The sequence below is a fragment of the Anolis sagrei genome, chromosome 5 (assembly GCF_037176765.1).
Source record: "Anolis sagrei isolate rAnoSag1 chromosome 5, rAnoSag1.mat, whole genome shotgun sequence".
Taxonomy (NCBI): domain Eukaryota; kingdom Metazoa; phylum Chordata; class Lepidosauria; order Squamata; family Dactyloidae; genus Anolis; species Anolis sagrei.
The window spans coordinates 13,489,280-13,514,246 of NC_090025.1; the positions used below are offsets into that span (position 1 = coordinate 13,489,280).

At 43.2% G+C, this 24,967-nt stretch overlaps 1 protein-coding gene across 2 annotated transcripts; it reads right to left on the reverse strand.

The window, feature by feature from the left end:
• Positions 1-397: 397 nt before the first annotated feature.
• NUP54 (nucleoporin 54) lies at positions 398-23,902 on the reverse strand. 2 transcript variants are annotated; one of them, XM_060779377.2, is made up of 13 exons: positions 23,677-23,902; positions 19,703-19,864; positions 17,459-17,542; positions 17,207-17,347; positions 16,420-16,646; positions 16,029-16,216; positions 13,791-13,987; positions 13,401-13,455; positions 12,024-12,117; positions 10,630-10,737; positions 9,910-10,029; positions 3,634-3,744; positions 398-642 (listed from the first exon to the last, which is right to left on the reverse strand). In XM_060779377.2, the coding sequence occupies exons 1-13, from the start codon at positions 23,729-23,731 to the stop codon at positions 514-516; spliced, it is 1,671 nt and encodes a 556-aa protein (XP_060635360.1). In that variant the 5' UTR covers positions 23,732-23,902; the 3' UTR covers positions 398-513. The 2 variants fall into 2 exon arrangements, with proteins under 2 accessions (XP_060635360.1, XP_060635361.1); XM_060779378.2 differs by lacking the exon at positions 19,703-19,864 and having other exon boundaries at positions 23,677-23,900.
• Between the last annotated feature and the right edge of the window lie 1,065 nt (positions 23,903-24,967).

The window sequence follows — 24,967 nt, forward strand, 5'->3', positions numbered from 1 at the left end:
TGAAGCAAACATATAAGCCATGTCTAATAAGTTAAAAGTTCACCTTTCACCAACATTTGCCCCAAAGGAGCACAACAGACACCCAGTTGTTTCCCCCAATAAGCCACCAAGTTCAAAACTTTTGTTCATAAGCGGTTTGTCTGGAAATGCTTAACAGTGGTTAGTGGGCACAAAAACCAGCAGTGATTGACTTTTGTAAATCCTACCAGTATGAATACATTTTTAAAAAAACAACACATGAATTTGATTTTGTAGAAAAGGCAGGTTTAGGATACAGATCAGCTTGTAAGGAATCTAAAGTCTGTCTTCTTGAAACCAAGCACATCTTTACAAACCTACACCTCGTTGATGCCTGAAGCTGAAAAACATGGAAAGTATTCTGACAGGACCGGCGCTCTCTCAGAACCCACATTAAGGTTTATTGATTTTTCTTTTAAGACACTACCTAGTGAGTCTTGGTCACGGAGAGAAAGCCACGTCATCCACTGACCTCCAAACGAAAGGAGGGACCCATCAGCTGAAGGCTCCTCCTCGGAGAGGGATGCTTTCGTTTAATCCATGCTCTATCAGCTTTATATCTTCCAGGTCGTCTTTTATTATGCTAATCAGGTGACTGAGGCCTTCTTGTTGCTGTTTCAAATGCTAGAAGGCAAATAAATTAAGTAAATGCTTCTCTTCCCACTGGCCTTTTCAAACGAGATTAATCTCCTGCCAATAACCAACAACTCTGGAAATGTTTTGTCGAAGGCTTTCATGGCTGGAATCACTGGGTTGCTGTGAGTTTTCTGGGTTCTATGGCCATGTTCCAGAAGCATTCTCTCCTGATGTTTCACCCACAGCTATGACAGGCAACCTCAGAGGTTGTGAGGTCTGTTGGAAACTAAGAAAATTGGGTTTATATATCTGTGGATTGTCCAGAGTGGGAGAAAAAACTCTTGTCTGTTGGAGTCAAGTGTGAATGTTGCAATTCGCCACCTTGATTAGCAGTTGGCCACCTTGAATTGCCTTGCTGCTTCAAAGACTGGTTGCTCCCTGCCTGGGGAATCCTTTGTTGGGAGATGATTAGCTGGGACCACCAAATGCAACATTGCCCAGACACAAATCAAACAACATGAAAGGCTCTACAGACTAATTCAACCAGAGAAGCTACCCATAGCAGAGCACTTGATGAACCAATCATACTATCTGAGAACACAAAAATGCTGGATCACTCTAACAACTAATGATGATGATGATAATAATAATAATAATAATAATAATAATACTTTATTTATACCCTGCTACCACCGCCCCAAGGGACTTGGTGCGGCTTACATGAGGCCAAGCCCACAATCCATCAATAAACAAAAGCAATTAATAAAAAACAATCAATACAATACAATTAATATAAATCATATAAACAAAAAATAAGCAATAAACAGTAAACACTGACACACAGCATTAAAAAACCTATGGCAGGGCCAAATGTAATAATTTAAAAAATAATTCTGGGCATGAACAAGGTAGGATATAACTGAGATAGGGTTTTCAAAGAGAGATGAGGGAACGCAGTCAATCCTAAATCAGTGGTAAAGTGCATTTGAGGGCATATTGCTGAGGGATTTCCTTATTCTGGGAAGGGACACTGGAACTACCATGTCAGAATACACAGAGAAGCCACTGAAATTCACAAGTATGTGGACAATTTCAACAGAAAGGAGGAAACCATGAAATTGAACAAAATCTGGCTACAGTAAATAAAGAGCAACACTCAAAAAGCAGGGGAATTCCAGACACGAATCAATCAGGGCCAGCTAACACTCCCAACAAAGGATTCCCCCAGGCAGGAAGCAGCCAGGCTTTGAAGCCTCAAGTCCATTAAATGCCAATCAAGCTGGCCATTTGCAACTTTCACACTTGGCTCCAACAGACAAGAGTTCTTTCTCCCATCATAGACATTCCACAGATATATAAACCCCACTTGCCTTGTTTCCAACAGACCTCACAACCTCTGATGATGCCTGCCATAGATGTGGGTGAAACGTCAGGAGAGAATGCTTCTGGAACATGACCATACTGCCCGGAAAACTCAAAGCAACCCAATTCTATATGTGCAGTATGTCAGCACTAAAGGCTTTAAGAAACCACAACCCGCAATCCTTTCTCCTCTGTCTCCCTGAAAATAATTTTTGTGTCCCAAAGTCTCTCTTTCACATGAAGCAACATCAGTTGTAGAAGCTTGACAAAGATCTTACTGAAATCCAGATACGCTACATCCACTGCGTTCCCTGCATCTAACCAGCTTGTAACTCTATCGAAAAAAGACATCAGATTAGTCTGGCATGACTTGTTTTTGATAAATCCATGTTGACTATTAGCGATGACTGCATTTGTTTCTAAGTGTTTGCAGACCGCTTCCTTAATCATCTGTTCCAGATGGTAAAACCTTCTCTTTTTTTTAAATATCATTTTTATTGAAGTTTTCATTGTCAGTACATCAATTGGCTGTTAATCATTGATATATTGATTATATCTTAAAAAACTGGGGGGGGGGGTATGGCATGGGATGGAATGGGTTGGACTAAGGTTCTTAATTACTGATCGTGAAGAGAAGTTAGGTAAGTATTTTGCCTCCTTCCATTATCCGTATGGGTTTGTGGTTTCCAGTATCTGAGGTGGTATGTCAGATGCTGGAGAATACAAGTTAGAAGTGGTAATAATAATAATAATAATAATAATAATAATAATAATAATAATGTACACTCTGCAAGGAAGCAGATGAAACAATAGATCACATCCTCAGCTGCTGCAAGAAGATCGCGCAGACAGACTACAAGCAGAGGCATACCACGGTTGCTCAGATGATTCATTGGAACTTGTTCCACAAATACCATCTGCCTGCGACAAAGAACTGGTGTGATCACAAGCCAGAAAAGGTTACAGGGAATGAACACACCAAACTCCTCTGGGACTTCTGGATTCAGACAGAATCCAGTTTTGGAGCACAATACTCCTGACTTCACAATCGTGTTAAAAAACTAAGTATGGATTGTCGATGTCGCAATTCCAGGTGACAGCAGGATTGCAGAGAAACAACTGGAAAAGCTGACATGATATGAGGATTTAAAAATTGAACTGCAAAAAATCTGGCACAAACCAGTAAAGGTGGTCCCAGTGGTGATGGGCACACAGGGTGCAGTGCCTAAAGACCTTGGCCTGCATTTAAACACAATCGGTGCTGACAAAATTACCATCTGCCAGCTGCAGAAGGCCACCTTACTGGGATCTGCATGCATTATTCACTGATACATCACATAGTCCTAGACACTTGGGAATTGTCCGACGTGTAATCCAATTCAACAGCAGAGTGTGCTGTGGACTCATCTTGTTGTGTTTCTAATAACAATAATAATAATAATAATAATAATAATAATAATAATAATAATGTACTACCAACAGCTCAAGGAATAATAATAATAATAATAATAATAATAATAATAATAATAATGTACTACCCACAGCTCAAGGAAGCTTGAGGTCCTGCAGTGGACATCCCAAAAGTAAGCAGCCTACCCAGACCACTTTCACCCACTTTGGCTCTTTGTATGCCTTACAATTGGATTTGCAGATTCATCAGAGAGAGTAAATACATACCTGCTTAATTTCACGCAAGAGGTCGGCATCGATGTAGTACCTCTCTTCCGATCGCACAGCTCCGAAGTGGTTCTGCATCCTAATCTGAGACATCAGTTCGTTCAGCCGACCCTGGAAGAGAAAGATAGCAGTTGGCCACTGACTTTCATTGGATTCAGCAAGAGTTGTAACAAGTGTCAGAGATGCACTTTAAAAGGTTCCTTTAAGACCATCTCCAAGGTCCATTTCGCAGATATAATTTATTTATATGATAGAGTGAACTCAGCCTGAAAATGAAAAGTCTGCAGCCCTTCACTTTTCCGCAGGTAAAAAACCAAAGTAAGCCAGGCATAGACAAACATTGGCCCTCCAGATGTTTGGACTTCAACTCCCACAATTCCTAACAGCCTACCAGCTGTTAGGAATTGTGGGAGTTGAAGTCCAAAACACCTGGAGGGCCAATGTTTGCTCGTGCTTGCATTAAGCATATCAAGGAGAATAGTTTAGATTTTTCTCAAAAGCTTTCATGGCCAAAATCACTGGGTTGCTGTGAGTTTTCCGGGCTGTATGGCCATGTTCCAGAAGCATTCTCTCCTGACATTTCACCCACTTCTATGGCAGGCATCCGTATAGGTTGAGGGCTCTGTTGGAAACTAGGCAAATGAGATTTATATGTCTGTGGAATGTCCAGGGTAGGAGAAAGAACTCTTGTCTTCTTGAGGCAAGTGTGAACGTTGCAACTGGCCAGTTTGATTAGCATTGAATGGCCTTGCAGCTTCCAAGCCTGGCTGCTTCCTCCCTGGGGGAATCCTTTGTTGCGAGGTGTTCCTCGAGAGGGTAGATATCTACCTGAATGGACTTGGGACTTACATTTAATTGAATATTCAAATATGTGACTCTAACCAAATAGTCTGAAATTGTAATGTTCTGTTCTGCCATCTTATCCTGTTCCCTGCACAAACAAGACCCCAAACCCTGGAAAAATGCAAAATAACTGACAGGCCTGGCTGATAAATGATTGGTCTAACTGACTGTTTCCCCTATGGATCAAATTTCAAGCATACTTACTTTGACGCCTCAGGTTGAGAGACTTTTGAAATTACATTAGCAACTGAACAGCAGCCAATATTAAAATCATTGACATGACCCAAAGTAGCTTCTTTACGGATTTCCCAAAGACAAGCACAATTACCATGTATTAGCATATATCTAAATGTGCGATATATCTAAATGTGACCCCCCCCCCTCCCCGGTGGTATAGCAGGGTAAACCGCTGAGCTGCTGAACTTGCTGACTGAAAGGTTGGCGTTTCGATTCCAGGGAGCGGGGTGAGCTCCCGCTAGTAGGCCCAGCTTCTGCCAACCTAGCAGTTTGAAAACATGTGAATGTGAATACCGTATATTCTGGTGTATAAGACGACTGGGTGTATAAGACGACCCCCAACTTTTCCAGTAAAAATAGTTTGGTATATATTCACCGTATAAGACTAACCCTCTTCCAACGCACACCAAATGAAATTTTTAAAAGCATCAGATTTGATTTCAATATGGTAATTTTCCTATTACTGTATCTCCTTCTCTGCCTCTCAGATCTTGCACATGCGCACCTAGAATCATAGAATCATAGAATCAAAGAGTTGGAAGAGACCTCATGGGCCATCCAGTCCAACCCCCTGCCAAGAAGCAGGAATATTGCATTCAAATCACCCCTGACAGATGGCCATCCAGCCTCTGTTTAAAAGCTTCCAAGGAAGGAGCCTCCACCACACTCCGGGGCAGAGAGTTCCACTGCTGAACGGCTCTCACAGTCAGGAAGTTCTTCCTAATGTTCAGATGGAATCTCCTTTCTTGTAGTTTGAAGCCATTGTTCCGTGTCCTAGTCTCCAAGGAAGCAGAAAACAAGCTTGCTCCCTCCTCCCTGTGGCTTCCTCTCACATATTTATACATGGCTATCATATCTCCTCTCAGCCTTCTCTTCTTCAGGCTAAACATGCCCAGTTCCCTAAGCCGCTCCTCATAGGGCTTGTTCTCCAGACCCTTGATCATTTTAGTCGCCCTCCTCTGGACACTTTCCAGCTTGTCAATATCTCTCTTGAATTGTGGTGCCCAGAATTGGACACAATATTCCAATGTGGTCTAACCAAAGCAGAATAGAGGGGTAGCATTACTTCCTTAGATCTAGACACTATGCTCCTATTGATGCAGGCCAAAATCCCATTGGCTTTTTTTGCCGCCACATCACATTGTTGGCTCATGTTTAACTTGTTGTCCACGAGGACTCCAAGATCTTTTTCACACGTACTGCTCTCGAGCCAGGCGTCCCCCATTCTGTATCTTTGCATCTCATTTTTTCTGCCAAAGTGGAGTATCTTGCATTTGTCACTGTTGAACTTCATTTTGTTAGTTTTGGCCCATCTCTCTAATCTGTCAAGATCGTTTTGAATTCTGCTCCTGTCCTCTGGACTATTGGCTATCCCTCCCAATTTGGTGTCGTCTGCAAACTTGATGATCATGCCTTCTAGCCCTTCATCTAAGTCATTAATAAAGATGTTGAACAGGACCGGGCCCAGGACGGAACCCTGCGGCACTCCGCTCGTCACTTCTTTCCAAGATGAAGAGGAAGCATTAGTGAGCACTCTCTGTGTTCGTCCACTTAACCAATTACAGATCCACCTCACCGTAGTTTTGCCTAGCCCACATTGGACTAGTTTCCTTGCCAGAAGGTCATGGGGGACCTTGTCGAAGGCCTTACTGAAATCCAGGTACGCTACATCCACGGCATTCCCCGCATCTACCCAGCTTGTAGCTCTATCGAAGAAAGAGATCAGATTAGTCTGGCATGACTTGTTTTTGATAAATCCATGTTGACTATTAGCGATGACTGCATTTGTTTCTAAGTGTTTGCAGACCACTTCCTTAACAATCTTTTCCAGAATCTTGCCCGGTATCGACGTGAGGCTGACCGGACGGTAGTTGTTTGGGTCGTCCTTTTTTCCCTTCTTGAAGATTGGGACCACATTGGCCCTCCTCCAATCTGCTGGAACTTCTCCCGTTCTCCAAGAACTCTCAAAGATGGTTGCCAATGGTTCCGAAATGACTTCCGCTAGTTCCTTCAATACTCTTGGGTGTAGTTGATCTGGTCCTGGGGACTTGAACTCATTAAGAGCGGCCAGGTATTCCTGGACGACTTCTTTCCCAATTTGGGGTTGGATGTCCTCCAATCCCTCATCCACTCCATCTTGCTGAGGTTGAAGACTCTCTTTTTGTGAGAAGACCGAGACAAAGAAGGCATTAAGTAGTTCTGCCTTTTCCCTATCCCCTGTCAGCATTGCCCCATCTTCTCCTCGAAGAGGTCCTATCGCCTCCTTGTTTTTCCTTTTTCTACTGACATAAGAATAGAAGCCCTTTTTATTGTTTTTAATGTCCCTGGCAAGTCTGAGCTCGTTTTTTGCTTTAGCTTTGCGGACCTTTTCCCTACAGGTGTTGGCTATTTGTTTGAATTCTTCTTTGGTGATTTCTCCCTTTTTCCACTTCTTGTGCATGTCTCTTTTGTGTCTTAGCACAGTTAGAAGTTCTTTGGACATCCATTCTGGCCTCTTTGCACTTGTCCTATTTTTTCTCTTTGTTGGCACGGTTTGCAATTGCGCCTTGAGTATTTCACTCTTGAGAAGTTCCCATCCATCCGTAGCTCCCTTGTCTTTTAGTATCTGTGTCCACGGAATGCTGCTCAGCGTTTCCTTCATTTTTTGGAAATCAGCTCTCCTAAAGTCCAAAATGCGGGTTTGACTTGTCTTAGTTTCGGCCTTCCTTTGTACCTCAAATTGCAGGAGCACATGGTCACTTGCCCCTAAGGATCCTACCACTTCGACCGCATCGATCAGGTCCTCCACATTTGTTAGGATGAGATCAAGAGTAGCCAATCCCCTTGTTGCCTCTTCTACCTTCTGGACCATGAAATTGTCTGCAAGGCAAGCGAGGAATTTGTTGGACCTTGTACTCTTGGCCGAGTTTGTTTTCCAGCAAATATCGGGATAGTTGAAATCGCCCATGACTACTACATCTCTTTTCTGTGCCTGTTTGGTCAACTGTTGGCAGAAGACTTCATCAAGATCTTCCTCCTGGCTTGGGGGTCTGTAGTAGACACCTACAACGATGTCTTTTTGAGTCCCAGTTCCCTTGATTCTTATCCAGATGATTTCAAGCTGGTTTCCCAGATTGCTGTCTTGAATTTCTTCTGCAGCATAAGAGTTTTTGACATATAAGGCTACTCCGCCTCCTCTCCCCTTTGTTCGGTTTCTGTGAAAGAGGTTATACCCCTCGATATCTACATTCCAGCGATAGGAGTCATCCCACCAGGTTTCAGTGATGGCTATGATATCATATTTGTGGTGTTGTGCTAGAAGTTGGAGTTCGTCTTGTTTATTTCCCATGCTCTGTGCATTAGTGTAAAGACATGTGAGCCCCTGGGATCTTCCCTTGAGCTGTTTAATTGGGATTATTGTGCTTTTGGTACGTGGTCCTTGTTGTGTTTGTGCAGCCCTCCGTTTAGCCTTCTGGCGATTCCCAGACATTATGGGTAAAGTAGTGTTCGCAAGGCTGTTGTCCCCCTCCCCCGGTGGACCTAGTTTAAAGTGCGTCTAATGAGGTTTGCGAGTCTGTGAGCAAAAAAGTGTTTTCCTACTTGTGTGAGATGCACCCCATCCCTTGCCAGTAGGCCATCCTCCTGGAATAGCAGGCCATGGTCAAGGAAGCCAAAGCGTTCCTCCTGACACCATTTTCTAAGCCAGTCATTGACCTGTACTATTTTTCTGGCTCTTGTGGGTCCGTGTCTTACAACAGGGAGGAGGGATGAAAAGACCACCTGTACATTACATTCTTTTAGTATTGCTCCTAGAGCTCGAAAATCATTTGTGATCTTTTGAAACGTATGCCTTGCAGTATCATTGGTTCCTACATGAATCAACATGAGGGGAGGACGGTGATAGGGCTTGAGGAGCCTGGTGAGCCTCTGAGTGATATGGTGTATTTTTGCCCCCGGTAGGCAGCATATTTCTCGAGCCATCCCATCTGGTCTGGAAATGACAGCTTCCGTTCCTCTAAGGAGGGAGTCGCCTACTACCAAGACCTGTTTACTTTCAGGAATGACAGCGCCCCTTTTGTGCAATGTAGTGTGTAGGTCTCCAGAAAAGTGATCCTGTTGGTGTGAATTGTGTAGGTGAAAAGTGTTGTCCTCCTCCTCGACATCCCCGGTCACATACGCCTCTTCAGGAGCGAGATCCGAGAGGCAGAGGAGGAAGTATGATAATAGGATACAAGGAAGGGCCAGACATGTAAAAGAGTTGTGTTTTTTCTGGGCCCAGAGCCACTCTATGTCTATTTTCCATACCCCGGGCGCCCCGGAAGCCTGCAGCTTGCTCTGCCCTTCACTTACACCTTCTCAGTGAGGCGTCCCTTCACCTCACCATCAGGATCGCATTAAGTCCACGAATACTGATGAACTGATTTTCTTCTACCATACTTGTACAGCTTCGCCCTTAATGCTTTCATACAGTTGTTGCATATGGCAGGGACACGGCCATTGCCGTTTTTGAGCTCCTCTCACCATATGCGGCAACCATAGATTCTCCAATCCGATTGGAAGTTTCAGCACCCGCTCTATAAGGCGACTCCTGCGTATAAGACGACTCCAGCGTATAAGATGACCCCTGGCTTTTGAGAAGATTTTCTTGGGTTAAAAAGTACTCTTATACACTAGAATATACAGGAGATCAATAGGCATGACTTCTGCGGGAAGGTACTGCATGCAGTCATGCCGGCCACATGACCTTGGAGGCGCCTACGGACAACGCCAGCTCTTCAGCTTAGAAATGGAAATGAGCATCACCTCCCCAGAGTCAGACACGACTAGACTTAATGTCAGGGGGAAACATTTACCTTTTCAAATGTGAGAATTCCCATGGAAGGAGGGTATAGCAGTGACGTATATGGAAGATAGAATAACTAAACATCATCATCATTATTTATACCCTGCTTTATCTCTCCCAATGGAGTTTCAAAGCGGCTTACATTAAAAGTATGACCACATAATTTAAAATATGCAAATATGCAAACATTAAAATAGAAGGAAACAAAACAGTATTAAAAATTCATAGTAGGTTGGAATTTGATTTAGGTTACTGGGTCCTTTTGATATTACAGTTTGGGAGATTCAAACCTGAAACAAATAAATGTTCAGGGGGAAAACGTCAGGTCAAATTTTAAAGATCAAAGATCTGGCCCAAGGCCCCAAGCTGCTAACCTTAAACTGTGTGGGTGCATTGAGTTCACATTGAATTGTATCCAACTGCACTCGAAGCTGTTCTTCATCGGCTTGGATGGCATAGCCACTTTTCCTCTGAATCTCTTGTTTAATTAAAATCTGTGCAAAGAAACAGGTTGTACACATCAAAAGGTGAATTATCCTTACTTGAAGGAAATATATTCCATATACTATATAGGCATGTAAAGGCAAGTACAGAACCAAGAGCCAAAGTACAGTATGACAGTCTCAGCATGGTCATTTTGGCTCAGGCATGGGCAAACTTCAGCCCTACAGGTGTTCTGGACTTCAACTCCCACAATTCCTAACAGCCTACCAATTGAGAAGAATTGTGGGAGTTGAAGTCCAAAATACCTGAAGGGTTGAAGTTTGCCCATGCCTGTTTGGACTTCTTGGGAGAGATCTGACTTGATTCACTCTTGCATCCAATTACTGGTCCATTTTGGCAACCCATGGCATGCACAGAACTCTCTTCCAGGACTGAATTAATATTTATTTATTTATTTCCTGTTTCTCCTTGAAGCTCAAGGCACCACATGGTTAAACAGTGATGTAAAATGAAATAGATTAAAATTTACTGATAAAATGCAGGTTAACATTCACAAGTTAAAACTACTGGCAGAGTTGGGTGTTCAATTGGTTTCTTAAATTCTCAGTAATTTTAATTTTCTTTTGGCTTATAGGAAAATTACAACTTACCTGTAATGTTCTATGAGAAAGATCCATAAGTTTCCTTTTGTACTGAGCTATTTTGGCCATTGTTGTCGTCTGGTTTTTCTGAAGCTCACTTATATCTTCTGAGATTATCTAAGAGACAAATAGAGATGCACTGAGTTGTACGATAGGAATAAAAACGTTTTAAGTCTTGGCAGTCCTTAAGTCTCGGTAGTCCTATTTAAGTCTTGGTAATCATTATAATCATTAAAATTATATCCCTAATCCATCTAAAACGCAGACATGTGCCCTTCACCTTAAGAAGAGACAAGCATCCCAAGCTCTGAGGATCACCTGGGAAGGAATCCCACTGGAGCATTGCAGCACACCCAAATACCTGGGAGTCACTCTGGACCGTTCTCTGACCTACAAGAAGCACTGCCTGAACATCAAGCAAAAAGTGGGTGCTAGAAACAATATCATACGAAAGCTGATTGGCACAACCTGGGGATCACAACCAGATACAGTGAAGACATCTGCCCTTGCACTATGCTACTCTGCTGCTGAGTACGCATGCCCAGTGTGGAACACATCTCACCACACTAAAACAGTGGATGTGGCTCTTAATGAGACATGCTGCATTATCACAGGATGTCTGCACCCTACACCACTGGAGAAATTACACTGCTTAGCCGGTATTGCACCTCCTGACATCCGCCGGGAAGTAGTAGCCAATAGTGAAAGGACCAAGGCGGAGACATCTCCAGCTCATCCCTTGTTTGGGTATCAGCCAGCACGTCAATGACTTAAATCAAGAAATAGTTTTCTAAGATCTACAGAGACACTCACTGGAACACCTCAGCAAGCGAGAGTCCAAAAGTGGCAGGCTCAGACCCAGAGCCTCAATCCGTGGGTGATACCAGATGAGAGACTCCCCTCTGGGCACACAGAAAACGGGGTGACTTGGAAGGTGCTGAACAGACTGCGCTCTGGCACCACGAGATGCAGAGCCAACCTTAAGAAATGGGGCTACAAAGTGGAATCCACGACATGCGAGTGTGGAGAAGAGCAAACCACTGACCACCTGCTGCAATGCACCCTGAGCCCTGCCACATGCACCAGGGAGGACCTTCTTGTGGCAACACCAGAGGCACTCCAAGTGGCCAGATACTGGTCAAAGGACATTTAATCAACTACCAAATTTGTGGGTTTTTTATCTGTTTGTTTGTTTTGTTCTGTTAGAAATGTAATATAATGATATGATTGCTGATGACACAATACATAAATAAATAAATAAAGTCATTGTAATTGATTAGACTTACAAATCGTCTAACAAAATTAGGGGACTAAATAGAAGCAATTCAGGGGTAGTTTCCTAGCTAATGCTTTTCTTCAGCTCTCTATTTCACAAGGTGTGAGGGGGGAAAAGTGAGACTCACATCTAATCTAGTTTGATGCTGCTTTGTCATTTGGTCTTGGACTTTCAACCTCCTCAAGAGTTCTTTGAAGCCAACCATTGGCACAGGAATCAACCTACAGAAAAAGAAGTGAGGCATTATTTTTCCCTGCAAAGTGAAAGATATAGAATCCTTTATTGGTCATTGTTAATTTGAAATTTCCTTCGCCTGGATCATCCAAAGATGTATACCACTCTATTTCTCTGATTAGATGGCCATAAATTTGATGGCTTACGGTGGAAAAAGTGTAAACTGATCCCCTGAAAACTCTTGTGTTTGAGGTTATCCAGAAAAGTAACAAGAAAGAGAGCAAATAATGATAGACATGCATATAGAGATCACCACAAATAAACATTATGGAATTATCACAAACAGATACTAAGTAACTATATGACCATTTGCAAAAATGTTATAGTTTTTTACAATCTGCAGTGAGGAACACCTTGGTTCACTCACTGAATCACGGTTTACAAGCTCAGTAAACTTAAATCTCATTCAAAAGTTTGGAAAAGGTGTGCAGTATGTTGGGTGAATGGGCTTAATAACAAAAGACTCTCCTCAAATGCACAGCAGAGTAACTTGTCAGTAGCAGGGTGACCCAGCACCAGTAGCCCAAAGTGATAAAAAGATCAAAAACACAGAGACCAATGTTATCTCTTCCATAGCAGGCTTTTCTTTATAGCAAAATAATATGGTCGCACTATTTACAAGAACAAGGTTTCCATAACACAAAGTTCAAACGTCACACTGGAGCTTCACAAACGAGGCATACCTCACACACAGGTTTCTCTCACAGACTAAGGCCTCCCTCATACTGTGAGGCCTTCTCACAGACTGAGACCTTTGTCCCACTGAGGTTTACCTCAGACTGATGGCTACTAAGATACAAGCACATCTGTTTATATACAACTGCAGCTTTTGCTGAATCATTGCATCCATTTAACCCTTTCAGTGCTTGACTCACATTTTTGTAACTGAAATATCTAGTTAATTTTTAGTATTTCTGACACAGTGCAACTCAGAATACAAATGGCTGATATGTAAGTGAACTCAATTATTAAAAACCTCCCTCAATATGGAGATTGAGCACAGCTCCTCTCTGGTGTGGTAGATTTCAACACGAGGAGACATTCAGACCTCCAAACGCCCATGCAAATTCTGTTCACAGTCACTAAGTGTTCTTTGAGCTTGATGCAGGTATGTCCATGTCCATGTCCATCTTCCAGCTACTCCCTTTGAGTATTGTAGCCTTCACAATGGGCTCAGCTGTTATAAGAAAATTGCTTTTTCTACCCTTCCCTCAAAAAGACAGGAAGTAACACACTTCTCAAAAGTTACTTTGCCAACCAGCTTACTCACTTTTCAGGATCAGGATTATCCACTTTGGCCTGTTCCCAAATGATAGGGTCAACGCCTGCAAGGGAAGAAAAAGAAACACAAATGAAGATTGTTCCTGTCATTGAATTTCAGATACAGCTTTCTCTGCTCGGCTTTCTATTTCTGAGGTGCAACAAAGCACCAGAATGAGGGTCTGTCCAAATGTACTTCTACATTCAAAAGTTGTGCTTTCTGAAGCAACAGCACTAGCATGTCATCTAGCTCAGGCATGGGCAAACTTTGGCCCTTCCAGGTGTTTTGGATTTCAACTCCCACAATTCCTAACATCCTCAGGCCCTTTCCTTTCCCCACTCAGCTGCTTAAGCCCATGCCTGGCTAGCCAATAGTTTAGTTGTCTGAATGACACATTACCTGCGGGAGGATGCTGTAGCAGCTGCTTGACCTGTGCAGGCGACAGCTCTGTTCTTGCCAAGGTCAGGCTAACTCCAAGCTGCTGCAGTTGGCTTTTGATATTTGCTTGTTCAAAGTGTGCATAGAGAGTAGTAGCTGGGACTCGCCTGGAAGTCCCGTTTGGTGACCGCTCAACCACATAGATGATTACTTCAGTCCTAGGAAAGTAATAAAAATAATAAGAGCACTTTATATACTGATTTCTTTCAGATTTCACATTCATACAATCATGGAATCCACTCTTTGTTACTCCTCAGGCCCAAACTATTGAGTCTCATGCCACAACTGTAGGATATTATAACAATGGCAGTGCTGTCCAATGCCAATAGGGAATGCATTGCAACCTGTTATTTTCACCTGAAAGGAAAAAGGAGACTTACACATTATGTTGAAAGTGTCAATAAATAAGGTTATCTATCATGTAAAAAAAGCTTTTCCATTGTGAGAACACTTGGCACATCTAACTGCAGAGCCACCTGCCCTGAAGCTTGTACTGATAAAACTAACCAAAGTGATGGCAACTGTGTAAGGCTAGAGGGCGTTATTAGTGCATCCAAATGTCTTTATTGGGCAGCATAATGCACCTCCTTGCTTAACCCTTCTTAATGGTGTGTGGGGCCTTTTTACTATGTTTCATCCTGCCTTTAGTCCTTTCTAAGCTCAAGAGAGACCCTTTTAAATAACAGGAAGTCAACAGATGTCTTCTCCTGTTTATAGCTTCTTCTTCTTCTTATTATTATTATTTAAAAGGCATGTAAAGGTTTCCCCTTGATACTATGTCTGACTCTGGGCGAGGTGTGTGTGCTCATCTCCATTTCTAAGCCAAAGAGCCAGCATTATCTGTCTAAGGTCATGTGGCCAGAATGGAGTGCTGTTACCTTCCCACTGAAACGGTACCTATTGATCTATTCACATTCACATGTTTTCTAACTACTAGGTTGGGAGCAGTTGGGGCTAGCAACAGGAGCTCACCCCGTCCCACAGATTCAAACTGCCAGCCTGACAGTCTGCAAGTTCTGCAGCTTAGCAGTTTAACCCACTGCACCACAGTGGCCCCTTAAAAAGACGTGTACTTGGTCTAAAATAACCCAGTGGAACCAAACTGGCAAATGTAGAAGGCATTTGGAAGCATCCACTTTTCAAAACCCTGGGGATCTTAGAACCAATGAAAATGGGCCTGGGAAACTGCATTTGGCACACAGATTATACTTTGTTCACCTATGTTCTAAGGCCATTGGTTAGGCTAATGGGAGTATGCAGGCTGAAGAATACAGCCACAAGCAAGTCACAAGTCAGGCCTGGTGAGAGCAGCTGTGCCCTACCCAAACATCTCTCAATCAGTAAGCGAATAGCCACTAAATGGGCGGAGGAGAACATTCTGGCAACTCAAAATTGTTCTCTGTGATAATGGGGAGGCAAAACTTCATAGACAGAGCATTCATGTTTGCTTGCCAATGTAAGATGGAGAGCTGTTACAGTATAAACCTTCTGGATACAATTAGACTGGTTATGTATATGAGTGGTTCCCAACCTTTTTTTGACTAGGAACCACTTGACCAGGGACCACTTTGACTAGGACCCTCTCTCCAACATTAGTATCAAAAGGCTTATGACTGGGTTTTTGGTCAATTTAGATTGGGTTTGGTTATTTGGAGTGCCGATTCAGAAAACTGCATTGGATAGATCACATCCACTCTAGTTTCTGATACAGAACACATGCCATCCTGTAGTTGCCATCTGCTTGCCCACAGAAAACCATATTTAATAAGCCTCAGCTCTATAAGAGAGTTTTCCAAGACTAGTTGCTCTCGTTGCAATGGTGTAGTAATTGTGAGGCCACAGACCATATTTTAGTTCTTTCGAACCACTGGTGGTTCACAAACCACAGGTTGAGAACCACTGATGTATACAATCAATGTTCTATACAAGACTAGGACGTGGAACAATGGCTTCAAACTACAAGAAAGGAGATTCCATCTGAACATGAGGAAGAACTTCCTGACTGTGAGAGCTGTTCAGCAGTGGAACTCTCTGCCCCGGAGTGTGGAGGAGGCTCCTTCTTTGGAAGCTTTTAAACAGAGGCTGGATGGCCATCTGTCAGGGGTGCTTTGAATGCAATATTCCTGCTTCTTGGCAGGGGGTTGGACTGGATGGCCCATGAGGTCTCTTCCAACTCTTTGATTCTATGAATTAACTTACAGGTCATCTGGCATTGTCTTCACCCCTTCAACATTTACGGTGAGAGTCTGGTTTGAACCTAAGAGTTTGTGCAATGATTCCACAAGCTGCTGCTGCTGGCTTCGGACCTCTGCTTCCTTTTTGTTGAAAACCAATGCTACTAAGCCATCTTCGTCCTTGTTGTTGGGCATGCAGCTGTAGCCCACCGCCTGTGGAAGAAAACGGGCACTTGAGTTGAAAAAGACATTCAATCACTTCTTTTTCTGCATCAATACAGCACCGGAGGGATGTTAAATGTAACAGGTACCCCATGTAAATGACCACAAAATACCTCAAAGAAATCAGAGCTCTCTCACTGGCCAACCATTTCAAATTAATTGGCACCCAGATAGAAAAGACAGTTCAATCATACCTTAAATCTACAAAATGGATTTTCCTGTGAAAATTCCACTGGGGCGATGTTACTGTTGAAATATCCTTTGCCTGTGCCCCAAAAGGCCTGCAGCTGGTTCCACTTGGCCAAAATGGCATCCCGCTCATCTCCCAAAAGAGTGGGCGCAGAAAGAGCACTTGCTGTGTTTATGAGTTGGTTGGATTGGACAGGGGCCTGGGCCGGCTGACTGAAGAGGCTTCCAAGTGCTGAAAAGTGGATAAAAAGACTGATTTTTACCGAGGCACACAAATGACATGTACAAGTGCAGCACGTATTCAATGCTACCCCCATGGCTTATTTTTTCCAAATTGTCCAGCTACCTATAAAAGTCTCTCCTCTGTTCTATGTTGGCCCAGCAATGAACATATAGGATTAAAGGCTCAATACAAAGCTGCCAACCGGAACACACAAGACTCTGGGTATCCTGTGTACAGTGATCGGAATTGGGGGAAAAGAGGAGTATGTATCTTCTCCATATCAGCAGAGGTCCCCAAACTCATTTACACCAGAATCTCTTGATAAGGGTTTCAACTGCCAAGACATAACCTTGACATTTAAAGGTAGCTCTGATAAAGTGCCAAGGGTCCTCAGGCACAAATAATTAGAAAGAAGGACAAAGTTGAACAATTCCATCTCTTTACCTGAAGGGTAATTACCAGTTACAAGGATGAAAAGGTAGCTGTAGCCTCAGGCACAAGAAGGAAGAAGATGCTACATACAGGCATTAAGTCCAACATATGAAAATAATTTTCCTTGACATACTTACTTGGTTGCTGCTGTTGAGTGTTGAAACCACCAAATCCCAAGCCTGTCCCCAAACCTGTGCCAAGGCCAGTACCGGTGCCTGTTGCTGTCCCAAAGCTAGTACCAAATCCAAAACCTTTGTTTTGGGTCGCACCAAAAATCCCTTGAAAGAAAAAAACGAGGGAAAAACAGAATCAACAATCAGAAAGGTTAACTCTTCCCACCAAGTAATCAGAAAAATAACTAATCTGCAACCAAAACAATGGTCTCTTACCAGTGGTGCCTGTGTTGGTAGGAGCTGAGAAGCTAAAGGTAGATCCGCCTGCGGTGGTTGTTGTCCCAAACCCGCCAAAGGCCCCTGATGAACCAAACATACAGGTCAAAAGGGAGGTCTGGGATTTCAAAATGCAAAAACGTTTGATGCTCACATGCTGGAAAGGTTTGAAGGAAGTGAGATGGTAACAAATGGATGCAGCTGATATGATCCAGAAACACCTCCCACACATAACGGTATCCTTATTAAAAGTGAGAGCTATTCAACTGAAAAAGTAAGCAACACTAAAACAAGTAACCTTATTTCATAGTTACATAAAACTTGAACTACTGCACATGTAATTATTTTTCTGAATATGTAATTATTTTTCTAGACAGACATGACTGACAGCTTGCCTCTCCTATGCCCTATGGACATTCCCCAAACACTAATGACCAATCTCCCTAATGAACACAATTTATTCTTTTGATAAATTGATGGTAGTGATGAAAAACCTTTGACTTTTGGCACTGATACAAAGAACAACAGAATCAGGACAGGAGCAAGGCTTGTGTTGTTATATTTCTAGAGACATGCTAATATGATGTGAAGCTGGTCAGCTTTAGCTCTATGGTGGCATGCTCTGCCTTCAGCAGGGGTTGGATGAAATACTGATCACCTTTTCCAGATGGAGTAGAAGAAGCAATTTTTAAAAATCCATCCTTAAACACTACTGTACCACGTCAGTATTTATCATGTGGCTACAGACACAAATGACACAAAAACGGTTTACCTGTATAGATTACTGTCTTGCAAACTATGTATAGTAGAATATTTTTCCTCCTTATATGCCTAAATAGGAACAGGGCAACTCATTAAACAGCTTCACCTGATCTAGGAAGGACTCCATAAACACAATTTCTAGTAACACTAATGGAATTTTCTGTCTTTGACCCAACATGGTCTTTGACACCATTACCTATATTGATCCTGTTAGTCCAAGCATGAGCAAACTTCAGCCCTCCAATTGTTTTGGACTTCAACTCCCACCATTCCTAACAGCCTACCGGTTGTTAGGAATTGTGGAAGTTAAAGCCCTAAACACCTGGAGGGCCAAAGTTTGCCCATGTCTGTGCTAGTCTGTTTGAATGAATAGCATACAAGTTGAATTGACTTGAGGTATAAGTGCCAAATGCATTGATCCTGCTAATCCGGGAATCATCTAAACCTATTAGAATTTTCAGCTATTTCTTTGTGCACGATAGAACTATGCTTTCAATTATACCTACATTTAAAAAAAAATAAACCCTGTAATATGACAGTGGTAACTACTACAACCCAGCATGGTTAGGTTATATGGTCTTCCCTTAATACAGATTCTCCAAATGAAATTTTCAACTGACAGAAAGCAGAAGAGAGGAAGAAATTCTGTCCAGTCACAGAGCAAACAAGTTATTTGGAGTGTATCTAAACTAACATCTAACATAAGAGGAATATAGCACAAAATACAAAACTGTTGCATAATACAATGCGAAACAATGGGACTATGGAATGGTTATAATTTATGATCTAGCTGCTAAACTTAAACATATTTGAAATTCTAAACATTAGTATGGTATTAGAACTCAGCTAAAACTGGGAAATCAATCATCCCACTACTAACATCTCAGTGTGTAAAAATCTGGAGACTTTAGCATAAAGTTGAAAGTCCAAAAGTGAGGACTATGGTTTTCTTTTGAGCTCACTGTACAAAATTTGCTTTTCCACGAAACCTTGATAAATTGTGGTAGGTTCATAATGACTGGAATCCAATGAAGAGACAAAGGAATGAGGGAAAACATGTAAGCTGTAGAGTCCAAGAATTCAAGAAAAGGAAAATGCATTTTAAACATTAATTTTGCAGGTGCTCAGAACCACTTACTAAACATTCATAATTTTACATCCCTATGTGAAGCCTCTACATAAGGGATTTAACCTGCCAGGATGCTAGGACAATTGGGCTCATTTTGTTTTGGAAGAAACTGCTGTCAGTCATCCAGTCTCAGTTGATAGTCAGCATTTCACTAAATAACTTTAGAATAGGTAAATACAGAGGAAGTATTTCCCTTCAACTCTGGTCAGTAAACACACTGCTTTGAAGCGGGACCCATAGATTTTTGGACATTTCTTGACATAGGATCAGACCCCCACCTGGGCTAGAAATGAATTCTTGGACTCTTCTCAGCAACAACATAATTACAGACACCACTTGAGTGCATTCTCTACCTGCACTTGCCAAACTGTTACCAAAATTGAATGGCGGCGTCGAGGTAGTTGAAACACCAAAATTCCCAATATTAAAATTCACTGCAGGGTTAGCAGTTAATCCGAAACCCCCAAAATTAAACCCAGGCGCAGTGGAGTTTGCAGTTTCAAGCCCACCAAATCCTGACGAGTGGGAAGCAGAAAGAAAGCAACACAGTGTTAGTGAGAAATCAAGCATCTAAAGAGTTAAAACTAATTTTTGATTAGGAGAAAAGAGAAAGCAGAAGAACAGGAAGCAAAGGACACCACTTTTATATCTAACTAGAAGAAGGGCGTTCTGTTTCCAATTCCATGGGGGAAAATGAACTTTATTGCCAAGTATACCATATTTCTTACAGTCTAAGATGCAAACTGATTTAAGTACTATCAACAGAAACAAATCTATCTTTCTATATACCTGAAAAGCACATGTGATTCTAAGATGCAGCCCATTTTTAGAGATGTTTATATGGGGGAGGATGGAGTTTATATACGGAGAAGAAGCAGAAAGAAAGCAACACAGTGTTAGAAAGAAATTAAGCATCGACACAGTTAAACTATTATTTGATTGAGAGAAATGAGAAAACAGAAGCACAGGAAGCAAAAGGTACCATTTTATATCAAGCAGGTGTTGCTAATTAGAAGAAAGAATTTCTGTTTCTAATTCTGTAGATAAAATGAAACTTACTGCCAGTTGTTACACCAAGCGTATTTTAAAAAGTCTTTCAAAGGAAAAGAGCACGGTGTTTTGAATATTACAGAGAATTTGGAAATGATGAACTTTGTAATAAAATGGGATTTTATACGTTCTAGACACAAAGCCACAATAGAAGTGTAAAACACATTAAACTTGTTAATCCCCCTTGCTCTAGTTCAGTGGTTCTCAACCTGTGGGTCCTCAGATGTTTTGGCCTTCAACTGCCAGTAATCCTAACAGCTGGTAAACTGGCTGGGATTTCTGGGAGTTGTAGGCCAAAACACCTGGAGACCCACAGGCTGAGAACCACTGCTCTAGTTGTATCCAGGGCAGTGGTTCTCAGCCTGTGGATCCCCAGGTGTTTTGGCCTACAACTCCCAAAAATCCCAGTGAGTTTACCAGCTGTTAGGATTTTTGGGAGTTAAAGGCCAAAGCATTTGGGGACCCACAGGTTGAGAATCACTGATCTTGGGCCTCTTCCACACAGCTGAATAAAATCCCATATTGGCAAAAGTATGATAGCTGGGACCCTATGATGGTTGCGCACCATGGGTCAGAATTCGTGAAGGGAATGCATGCGCGAGACAGTGCAGTGAGTGAGAGACGCAGCAGCGAAGGAGGGAGGAGGACGTGGTCTATGGCTTACATGTCATCCCCTCCCAGAGCCCCGGCTCCTTCACTGTCAGAAAGTGGGTGGGGGAAAGCACAAGAAGGGGGGGAGGAATCCAGTTCCTGCCGCTCTGTTTGCACTAGAGCCTTGTAAAAACCTTCCCCGGCCGCCAGCACACTTTCCGCCCTTTGAGAAAGAAGCCCAGCATGGAAGCAACGAAGGAAGTATAAAGAACTTTGTGTTACAGAAACCTTGTTCTTGTAAATAGTGTTGTTGTTTTTCATTCGTTCAGTCGTCTCCGACTCTTTGTGACCTCATGGACCAGCCCATGCCAGAGCTCCCTGTCGGCCGTCACCACCCCCAGCTCCTTCAAGGTCAGTCCAGTCACTTCAAGGATGCCATCCATCCATCTTTCCCTTGGTCGGCCCCTTTTCCTTTTACCTTCCACTTTCCCCAGCATAATTGTCTTCTCTAGGCTTTGCTGTCTCCTCATGATGTTGCCAAAGTACTTCAACTTTGTCTCTAGTATCCTTCCCTCCAGTGAGCAGTCGGGCTTTATTTCCTGGAGGATGGACTGGTTGGATCTTCTCGCAGTCCAAGGCACTCTCAGAACTTTCCTCCAGCACCACAGTTCAAAAGCATCGATCTTCCTTCGCTCAGCCTTCCCTAAGGTCCAGCTCTCACATCCGTAGGTTACTACAGGGAATACCATGGCTTTGACTAGGCGGATCTTTGTTGCCAGTGTGATGTCTCTACTCTTTACTATTTTATCAAGATTGGCCATTGCTCTCCTCCCAAGAAGTAAGTGTCTTCTGATTTCCTGGCCACAGTCTGCATCTGCAGTAATCTTTGCTCCTAGAAATACAAAGTCTGTCACGGCCTCCACATTTTCTCCCTCTATTTCCCAGTTGTCAATCATTCTTGTTGCCATAATCTTGGTTTTTTTGATGTTTAGCTGCAACCCAGCTAAATAGTGTAAATAGTGTAACCATATTATTTTACTACAAAGAAAAGCCTCCAAAAGAAAAGATAACATTGGTCTGTGTGTTTTTCGTCTTTTTACCACTTTGGACTACTGGTGCTGGGTCATGATGCTGCTAGTAAGTTACTCTACTCTACATTTATTATTATTATTATTATTATTATTATTATTATGTCTGATAAATTCTAATTTCAAAGGGTGGAGGCCTGAAACTAGAAGGCTGCCCACAAGGCCGTAGCCAGAAAAAAATTTCGGGGAGGGTTGACAATTTGGGGGGGGGGGGTGTTTGAACATTTGGGGGGGGGGTTGAAACCTGCCTCCTAGCTCACGCTGAAGCAAAGAGCACAGCAGGGAGCAGAGCAGCCTTCAATAGCCTGCAGCTCCACCCCTGTCAACCACCTCCACCAAGTCTGGCCTCCTTAATGAGTTGCTTGGTTGCTGCAGTACACTGGCTATTGCTGCAAGTAATGGCAGTGTGAATAAATTGTCAATATTTGCTTGAGATAGTGCTTACAGTTCTGGGGGGACTCTTAATTTTTTGCATCTCATAGACTTAGCATGGGGATTGGGTTAACCAGTTAAAATTCATGAGTAAACCAGGCTTTTAAAAAAATCTGAAACATTTCGGGGGGATGTATTGTCGAAGGCTTTCATGGCTGGAATCACTAGGTTCTTGTGGTTTTTTTTCGGGCTATAGAGCCATGTTCTAGAGGCATTTCTCCTGACGTTTCGCCTTCATCTATGGCAAGCATCCTCAGAGGTAGTGAGGTCTGTTGGAATTAGGACAATAGGTTTATATATCTGTGGAATGGCTGGGGTGGGGCAAGGAGCTCTTCTCTGCTGGAGCTAGGTGTGAATGTTTCAACTGACCACCTTCATTAGCATTTGAAGGCCTGGCTGAGCCTGGGAAAATCCCCTGTTGAGAGGTGTTAAGATGTGCCTGGATGTTTCCTCTCTGCTGTTTTGCTGTTGTAATTTTAGAGTTTTTTTAATACTGGTAGCCAGATTTTGTTCATTTTTGTGGTCTCTTCCTTTCTGTTGAAATTGTCCACATGCTTGTGGATTTCAATGGCTTCTCTGTGTAGTCTGACATGGTGGTTGTTGGAGTGGTCCAGCATTTCTGTGTTCTCAAATAATATGCTGTGTCCAGGCTGGTTCACCAAGTGCTCTGCTATGGCTGACTTCTCTGGTTGAAGTAGTCTGCAGTGCCTTTCATGTTCCTTTCGGGGTGAGTTTGAACCCCTAAAACCACCCCCTCGCTACAGGCCTGGCTGCTCATATAGTTCACGTGAGGCAATATCTGAATGGAGGACTTCTTGGATCAGGGCCGGCCATCAAACACTTCCCAACAAAGGCAGGAAGCAGCCAGGCCTTGAAGCTAAAAGGCTACTCAGTACTTAGCAAGCTGGGCAACAGCAACAGGGAAAAGAGTTCTTTCTCCCAACCTGGATATATAAACCCCATTTGCCTAGTTTCCAACAAGCCTCACAACCTCTGAGGATGCCTGCCATAGATGTAGGAGAAACGTCAGGAGAGAATACTGCTGGAATATGGCCATACAGCCAAAAAGACTCACAGCAACGTAGTGACCCTGGCGTTAGAGTACACACAGCAGCCACCCTCCCTCCCTCCCCTCCGGAGTGTCTCCCTGTTTCTCTCTGACTCACCCGCGGGGTTCGGGGCGGCGGCAGCGCTGGCAGCGGCCCCGAAGTTGAAAGCCATGAGGCGGGAGGAAGGCCGCAGACCCGCTCACAGAAGGAGGGTCCGCCTCTATCCGCGTCCGGGCGGAAACACTCACCCCGGGGAGAAAAGGGCCGGGCAAAGTGTACAGATAGGAAAGGATATACATCCATCAGATAGGAAAGAATATACATACATCCGTACACATTTATACACACACACACACACACACATATATATATACCTACATAGATATATGTGTGTGTGAGGGGGTAGTTTTATCTCTACAAGGACAAGGCTTCACCCGGACCTTAAAGCAAGGAGCACCGCGCTGAGAGGTTGGTTGCCACAGCGCATGCGCAGATTGTTTGCATGCGAGGCACCTTGTTGACACGGCGCACGCTAAGGACGTCAAGCAATGTCATCGGCGCTCTTTAATGACGTCAAGCAATGACATTCAAGTGTAACTTCTAGACTGAGTACTGGCTTCTGAACTAGTTTCTTCCAATTAAAGGCAGGCCATTTAAAGATATATATTTCCCTCTGCAGGAATGATGTAGCCATGGTGGATAATATACCAATATATATATATGATAATATATACATAATAATATAAATTATTATTATGAAGTCTGACTTGGCCACGGTAGTCCACGCTCTGGTTACATCCCGTTTAGACTACTGCAACGCTCTCTACGTGGGGTTGCCTTTGAAGACAGCTCGGAAGCTCCAACTAGTCCAACGCTCGGCAGCCATGATTTTAACAGGAGCGGAGCGCAGGGAGCATACAACCCCCCTGTTGCGCCAACTCCACTGGCTACCGATCTGCTACTGGGCTGAATTCAAAGTGCTGGCGTTGGCCTTTAAAGCCCTAAACGGTTCCGGCCCAAGCTACCTATCTGACCGCATCTCTGCCTATGAACCCACCAGGACTTTAAGATCTTCCAGGGAGACCCTGCTCTCGATCCCGCCTGCTTCTCAAGCTCGGCTGGTGGGGACGAGAGATAGGGCCTTCTCGGTGGTGGCTCCTCAGCTGTGGAACGCCCTTCCTACGGACATTAGGCTAGCACCATCTCTGATGGTATTCCGCAAAAAAGTGAAGACCTGGCTGTTTGAGCAGGCGTTCGAATAATTAGTGCAATGATTGGTTAATGAACACTGGAATAGAACAATGGATGACGAATCTGGAACATGTTTTTTATGATGAGACGACAGTGAATGGGTATTGTAGCAACTGTTTATTAATTAAACAGCTACTCACTACCTCTGAGGATGCTT

Excerpts from the sequence above, each read along its gene's own strand:
- NUP54 (XM_060779377.2), bottom strand. The coding sequence starts at position 23,731 with ATGGCTTTCAACTTCGGGGCCGCTGCCAGCGCTGCCGCCGCCCCGAAC. Across the intron at positions 19,865-23,676 it reads CGCCGCCCCGAACCCCGCGG|GATTTGGTGGGCTTGAAACT; the intron begins GTGAGTCAGAGA and ends CCCACTCGTCAG. Across the intron at positions 16,217-16,419 it reads ATCCATTTTGTAGATTTAAG|GCGGTGGGCTACAGCTGCAT; the intron begins GTATGATTGAAC and ends TTTCTTCCACAG.